At 34.7% G+C, this 7,824-nt stretch overlaps 1 protein-coding gene across 1 annotated transcript; it reads left to right on the top strand.

Moving 5' to 3' along the window:
- Nucleotides 1-1,620: 1,620 nt before the first annotated feature.
- LOC147568548 (cation/H(+) antiporter 15-like) lies at nt 1,621-4,697 on the top strand. Its single transcript, XM_086660117.1, has 4 exons — nt 1,621-1,701; nt 1,756-1,839; nt 1,956-2,969; nt 3,382-4,697. Exons 1-4 carry the CDS (start codon nt 1,621-1,623, stop codon nt 4,660-4,662), a joined length of 2,460 nt encoding a protein of 819 aa, XP_086516243.1. The 3' UTR covers nt 4,663-4,697.
- The last annotated feature ends 3,127 nt before the right edge of the window (nt 4,698-7,824 follow it).

Raw genomic sequence — 7,824 nt, 5'->3', positions numbered from 1 at the left:
TACTTTAGGTTTTTTCTTAGGCCAGCGCTTTGGGGAAAGCTAAATAGTTTCCGGGGTGTGAAATTTTAAAGGGAATATGTAGAATTTTAGAGATTTTCCGGAGAAATAAATTTTAAGGGGAAATAAAAAAAAACACTCCACCTCACCTCAATCTATCTCCACATCACCTCACTCTATCTCCACCTCACCTCACCTCTTTGTCTTCTCCGATTTGGTCGCCGGCCGGAAAATTTTCCGGCCGGCGACCATGAAGAAAAAAAAAAAATTTCACTCTCTCTCTCTCTAGAAACTCCGGCGAAGGGGTTTCCCTTCGCCGGAGTTCCGGTCTGTTGAAGAACAGACCGGAACTGGTCTGTTCTTCAACAGACTGATCTGGCCTGTTGAAGAGAGAGAGAGTGAAAAAAAAAGTTTTTTTTTTTTAATGGTCGCCGGCCGGCGACCTAATCGGAGAAGATAGAGGTGAGGTGGAGAGAGAGAGTTGAGGTGGAGAAATATTTTGCTTTCCCCCTAAATAAAATTGTCAAACAAAATTGACTAATTTTTGACCAAGTCTTCACACCCCCAAAACTATTTAACTTTCCCCAAAGCGCTGGCCTTTTTCTTAACATATAGTAGACATTATTTGAACCAATTGATCAATTTGAACCAATTAGGGATGACTGGACACTAATTACAGGATGACTCTTTACTAGCATTAATTAGTCTTTCTTTTCCAGCTTTTATTGGTATATATTCCTCGCCTCTTTGGAGATGTGATTAAACCCTAGAAATATATTTGGAAGCTAAAATTTTTTGAGCAAGTTTGTTTTGTGTTTTCGTTACCAGATATACCCACTGACTAAATAAACGTCTTATCATAAAATCTAAGTCATAGATCAATATACTAGGGTATAACCCGAACACAAAATCATCGATCAGTTTCATGACAATTACTCTTATTTTTGTTCATCTAATTAAACATTCATTTTCTCCTTGTACATCTTTTATAGAAGAAGAAATATACTCGAATCAATCGAAATTTTCTTGCAAACTAGAATATTTGATTTCGTGAAAAAAGATAACTACGGCCAAATACTTAATGCCTTCCCATTCGTTAATTATTTTGATAAAATGGCCAAGATTTTAAGCCGAACATCGAAGAGTTGAGTCTCACATCCAACGTCTTATAACGCCCATCCAACGACTTAGAATTAATCCTAAAAATAACAAATTAAATGGGTAATACATTAGATTTGAGTAACAAAATTTGAAACTTGTGTATAGATAAATATCAAATAGTCTAAATTTAGAAATCACCAACTCATATATGACAACTCTATTGGAATTTGAGTCCAGTCAACGGTCAATGGTCAAGTTAGTTGAGATATACATTAGACAGCTTGAAATTTAAATGGAAACAATGAAGATGAAGTTGTCACCCGGCCATTACTCTGGTCCATTACTTTAAAGAGAAAAAAGAGAAAGCAAAATTAACAACTTATAAATAATCATCATCATTCAAGAAAACTGGAATTTTATTTCTTTAAAAAAATTTAAGTAATTAATTGACTCTTCTTAATTATTAGAAAAAAAAGAAATACTAGTATTAATTAAACAAGGAGAAAATTGTAGGTAATTAAGATGGCGCCAACTTATTTTTCGATGACAGTTGATAATTCTACATTTACTTGTGGAATGAATGTACTGGAAGATATGACGAGCGTATGGCAAGGAGCTAAGCCTCTCGATTTTATCTTACCGGTTTTTATGTTGCAGATGGCTGTTGGTTCTACTTTCACTTCTACCATCACCTTCCTCTTAGGACCTTTTCTTCAAAATAAATATGTCTGCCAGATTATAGTAAGCTCAATTTACTACTTTTTTTTTTTTTAATTATTCATGATCTTGTTATCATTTGTTTTTACTATAGCGGTTATCGAAGATTGAACCAATCCTTTTGGTTATACTATATGCAGGGTGGTATACTTGCAAGTCCTTCATTTATAGGAAAAACCGATCTCTTCAAAAACGGAATATTTCATCCAAGGACTAGTTTTGTATTAGTAACAATGCAAAATTTCTCTTCCATGTTTTATATGTTCTTGGTTGGAGTAAAGATGGACTTGGGCATTGTCAAGAAATCAGGAAAAAGGGCATGGCTTATAGGCATCTCTTGCTTCATAGTTCCCATGTTATTAACCTCATCAATCGCCACTGTCGTAAAAAAAGCGGTCAAGTTGGACACACAGAAGTCTTATACCGTAATGACTACTGCAATGGCAACGTCGGTATCTTCATTTCACACCATAGCTTGCTTCTTATCGGATTTGAAACTTCTTAATTCAGAGCTTGGCCAACTTACTTTATCCGCATCGATGATTAGTGGAATCCTCAGTTGGACTTCAAGTATAGTGATTTTCTCTATTAAACAAAATGCTAGTACTGCAATCTCAACGGCACCAAAGATAAATGTATTAATGATCTCATCTTCTTGTATTTTCGTGCTTTCAATTTTCTACTTATTACGGCCGATAATGTTTTGGATTATAAGGCAAACCCACGAAGACAAACGCGTCAAGGAACCCTACCTCTTCTTCATGTTTGTTCTTGTTTTGGTTACTGGTTTAGTTGGTGAGTTATTAGGCCAACATTTCTTGTTGGGACCTATCGTTTTAGGGTTATTGGTACCGGCTGGACCTCCTTTAGGAGCTGCAATTGAAGAGAAACTTGAATGTTTTGTTATGCACGCACTTTACCCAGTAGTGATCATGGGTATTGTCTTGCAGTTAAACATTTTTCAAATAGGGTTTCCTATGTTTGCTGGTGTAAGCTTCATGGTAATGCTTGGTTTTTTGGGAAAGCTTATAGGTGCAATGTTGCCTGCTCTTTACTACAGAATGCCCTTTCAAGATGCTCTATTGATGGGCCTTATCATGAATGTTCAAGGTGTATTAGAATCTCTCTTCTGGGGGAGAGCACTGAGAGTCAAGGTACGTAAGAATATATATGTATACACACACACGCAATTACACATAGTTAATTAGAAATAATAATAAAGAAAACCAGACACGTTTTAGGCAGAAATCTTATGTGTCTCACCGTGATCTATACTTCTGATTATATGATTCTAATTCACTAAATCACGACAAGCCTGTGGTCATTACTTCATAGAGGGAAAAAAGATAGTAAATTTATCTTGGCAGCTCTGCAATAATTATAGTATATAGTTAGGAGATGAAGAAGCAATCACCTTTTACTAATTTTTCACACACTTCATTTTCGTAGCTTCTCGCCGACTAAACTAGACCTAGTTCAGATCTCCTAATCACAAACTCAACTCATATTGCATTGTTCTTCTGTTGTGATGAAATAACCAATTAGGTTTTAATTATCTTTTTGCAGCTAATATCGAAGGAAATATTTGGATCCTTGATGGTATCAATGGTAATCATAACCGGAACAATTTCACCATTTGTTAGATATCTCTACAACCCTGCAAGAAAATACAAAACCTACAAGAAAAGAACCCTGGAACACTTCAAAGGCAACAGTGAACTTCGAATCCTCGCATGTGTTTACCACGACGAAAATGTACCCGCTATTCTCAACCTCCTCGAAGCGTCAAACCCAACGACATATAGTCCTATTTGCCTCTATGTTCTTCACTTGATAGAGCTTCAAGGCCGAGCTTCACCCTTACTCGTTGCTCATAAACGAAAACCTAACGATACATCAACCTTCAACCCATCTTCACGTATAGTAAATGCTTTCCAATATTATGAAGAACAAAACAAACCAATAGTTCATGTTAGTGCCTTCACAGCAATTGCACCTTACTCAACCATCCATGATGATATTTGCACTCTTGGACTAGAGAAAAGAACCACACTTATCATTGTCCCTTTTCATTACTCACCAACTCTTACTTCTAGCACTTTTCAATCCTCTCCTGCAATTCGGAGAGTTAATCAAAATATTCTCAACAATGCTCCTTGTTCGGTGGGTATCCTAGTCGATCGAGGATTACGAAAACAAACTTCATCCGCACCTTCTATTTTCGATAATATATGTTCGTATAACGTAGCAGTTATCTTCTTTGGAGGTGCAGATGATAGAGAAGCCCTAGCTTTCGGAGTTCGAATGGGAGCAGACATTAATGTGAAATTAAATGTTATTAGGTTAATTCCTTTTGATGAGGGAGATGATCATAATAATATAACAAATGAAAAGAAGTTTGATGATGATGCTATTAATGAGTTTAGAATTAGTAGTGTAAGCAAAGAAAATATGATTTACACAGAAGAAGTTGTGAGAGATGGAGTTGAGCTTATTTCTGCGATGAAATCGGTAATGACCTCGTTCGAATTATTGATGGTAGGAAGACATCATGATGAAGATACCTATGAACTACTTGAAGGTTTGGAGGAGTGGAATGAGTTCCCAGAGTTAGGGGTGATTGGAGACATGCTTGCTACATATGACTCTGAGTTTAATGGATCAATTTTGGTGGTTCAACAACAAATAATTGGTAATAAATCATACAAACTAAGGAATCTTTTATATAGATGTGATGAACCAGAGGAATCCCGAAACCCGAAAAATGAAAAGAAAACAAGTAGATTTCTTGAAGAAATGAGGGTGGAAAAGTCTCAATCATCTGGTCATTTTGAACATGGAACTTAAATGGATCAATAGTCTCAATCTGGTCCCATTTTATATAATTGGAAGTAGTTATGCTTTCAAGTGATGATAGGGTTTTCAGAGATATACAGATAAGGATACAAATTCAGAAAGTGGTGAGCAGGATAGGTGATGGTAGCTAGGGTTTATAAGTTAAGTACTATGTCCATCTAGAGGAACTTCCACTTTGGTCAGGTGCTAAAATGAGTATATCTCTCCATTGTACATGTAAACCATATTGATGTATTTAAGGATGTCCCATGGAAAGATTTGTACATAATTTGTTTTGAAATGATTTGTAAGAAAAAGATATCCTATGTGGATAAATCAATTAAGTTATTGCTAAAATCACCAAAACATTTGTTTGATACTTACATATTCCAATAAGTAGCACTTGTTTAATGAAAATCACATGCATTAGGCAATTTATAAATGTAGAGGGCTTTAAAACAATTCCTACTTATGAACTTGTTATGGTTATGAACCATTGATATTTTAAAAGTTATATGATGGTTTTGCATTGTGTTTTTATTTAACATCTGCTTAAAAGCGTTACTATTTGTGTAATGCTCTGTGCTGCAATTATGTAAAAAGAGACGTCACGACAAATTACAAACTGGACTAAAATCTGGCATTATTTTTTGTAATTGGATTGGTCAAACAAGTAAAATTTATCATACGGAACATACATTTACAGATACATTCAATCTAAACAAAAACAACCAAACTATTAGAATGAAATCCGAAATACCACATAGCTAGCAAGTATTTAATCCACCTGTATGTAACATTCCGGTTTTCAAGGAGAGAATGGAATGAATTAGTTGCTATAGGGACTGTTTTGCAAATTAACAAGGTATAGCGAAGGACTATATAGGCAAATTACGCCAGATCAGGGTGCCTTTTGCAATCAGACCAAATTCGAGGACTGAAGTGCTATAACATGGGTTTTATTCCCATCTTCCATTTTTGGCGGGCTGAAGCTTTCATGGTTTAGATTATGAGAGAGAGAGAGAGAGAGAGAGAGAGAGAGAGAGAGAGAGAGAGAGAGAGAGAGAGAGAGAGAGAGAGAGAGAGAGAGAGAGAGAGAGAGAGAGAGAGAGAGAGAGAGAGAGAGAGAGAGAGAGAGAGAAGAGAGAGAGAGAGAGAGAGAGAGAGAGAGAGAGAGAGAGAGAGAGAGAGAGAGAGAGAGAGAGAGAGAGAGAGAGAAAGAGAGAGAGAGAGAGAGAGAGAGAGAGAGAGTTTTGTCTCTGTCTCTAGATTCAACGGCATACTTTTATACTTTGAGAACCATATAATGGTTGTATAGGGATATATGAATTTGTGCAGGATGAGTTAACAGAATTTTGGTGGTTCGCTTTGGAACCAGAACTTGTTAGTGGAGTTATGTTTCTTTAACTTACGTTGTTTTGTGCATTTGAATGTATGGTTTGCATGACAGATTTTTCAGGTAACGACCCAATTTATAGAGAGGACCCTGCCTGATTTTAGTCTCGTCTGTAAATTTGTCTGATCCTCATGTCTATTTTTGGGGCACGACACGTCACACTATAGGTCCTACACTAATTATATAAATGCCTATATGACAATATACATCAATATTTATTTATTTTTGAAATATATATCAATATATTGGTTTGTCATTCTGTCGAATATATAATTTCAAAATTAATGAAAAGAAAGTAAGTGAAAAAATAAAATAAGAGTGATACAACTCCACAACGTGCACAAGCCAAGATCTTCTCTATTCTTTCAACAAAAAAAAGAAAATCTTCTCTAGTAGTTTTAACATAAAACCCCCAAATTTCACTCACACGTAACGGAATATCTTCCTATAGGGAATATAGAAAATATTTACAATTTACAAAATTAACTTTCAGTAAAAAAAAAAATCGATTTTTTTTGGGCGACGACTTTGGGGAATAAAGAAAAATCTCTAGGGAATAAATTCTCTAGGGATCCCATGTTTCTTTGTAAAATCTCTAGGGAATATTTTCTTATGTAAAATAGAGAAAAAAATTACAATTTACAAAATTTAACTTAGAGTAATAATAATTTAATTTAATTTGAAGTATTTTCCCCCTATTTTTTCTTCCCCTTCTCTTTCTTATTCTATGGAGAAAAACTCATCTATCTCATCTCCTCCGTAACTTTTAGCCAAATTTTTTGTTCTTCCTTCTCCGTCGCTTTTATTACTTATCTTCCCCAAATCTCCAACCCCCTTACTACCCTTATTGCTCTAAAATCAGAAACAAAGTTAGAGAGATGAAGAGGGAAAAAACATTCTAAACCCTAGAAATCATCAAACCAAATCTCTTGATGCTCTAATTAATGCATCTTTCATGGGACATCCAAAGCAAGTTTCTTCATCCATTAATCTTCCCTAAGAGACGTAACCACATTTTAAACCCTAGATATCAGTTAATTTTGAAACTTAAATCATATTTTGTATCATTTCTAAACATATTAGGTTTGTTCTCCATGTTTTAAGGGTTTAGTGATTAGAAGAAAATAAAACTTTGGAGAAGCAGATGAAGAAACACTTGGAAGGAGTTTAGGAATTAGATCCCTAGAAAGATTTTGTTTAAGTTTATAAAAGTTCATTATAAAATCTTTTATCGGATCATCTAAAAATTTAATTTTTTTTAACTCCAAAATTGGAAGCACTATAGCAACAACAGGAATTGGCCCGAGGCCCAATTTTCGGATTTTTTTGGTTAAAAATACATCTCATCTTTTTAAAGAGCTAGGCCCCAAATAACTTTTCAAAATGTTCTTGGAGGACAATCTTGTAGGCACTCACATTTTTAAGGTCAGAAATACCCTTTGTCTAATGAAAAATACTAAAAAAACAAATTTCTAATAAACTAGGAAGTTGTTTTCTACCAATGCTAAAATCAAACGAGCGTGGTGGATTTGACGATTTTTTCGAGTTGATTCTATAAGGTCGAAAGCGTTTTCCTGATTTTTTTTATCATCAATATATTTTAGGTTGTTGCAATTGGATCTCTTTAATTGTTGTTTGAAGATGATTTTGAAGGTTTTGAGTTAGTTTTTTGTGAAGATTTCTAGAGAGAGAAAATTGCAATTTTCAAGTTTTCAATCTTTAGGACTGAAGTAATTTTTTTGCTATGTTAATTATGATGTTTATGTTCAAACTTATTT

The sequence above is a fragment of the Eschscholzia californica genome, unplaced genomic scaffold (assembly GCF_041429995.1).
Source record: "Eschscholzia californica isolate CP2 unplaced genomic scaffold, dmEscCali1.0.p SCAF_1, whole genome shotgun sequence".
In the NCBI taxonomy this organism is placed as follows: Eukaryota; Viridiplantae; Streptophyta; class Magnoliopsida; order Ranunculales; family Papaveraceae; genus Eschscholzia; species Eschscholzia californica.
Note: the sequence above shows the minus strand (reverse complement) of the source record. Positions and strands in the feature narration are given on the sequence as shown.

Excerpts from the sequence above, each read along its gene's own strand:
- LOC147568548 (XM_086660117.1), top strand. The coding sequence starts at position 1,621 with ATGGCGCCAACTTATTTTTCGATGACAGTTGATAATTCTACATTTACT. Across the intron at positions 1,840-1,955 it reads AATATGTCTGCCAGATTATA|GGTGGTATACTTGCAAGTCC; the intron begins GTAAGCTCAATT and ends TACTATATGCAG. Across the intron at positions 2,970-3,381 it reads GGAGAGCACTGAGAGTCAAG|CTAATATCGAAGGAAATATT; the intron begins GTACGTAAGAAT and ends ATCTTTTTGCAG.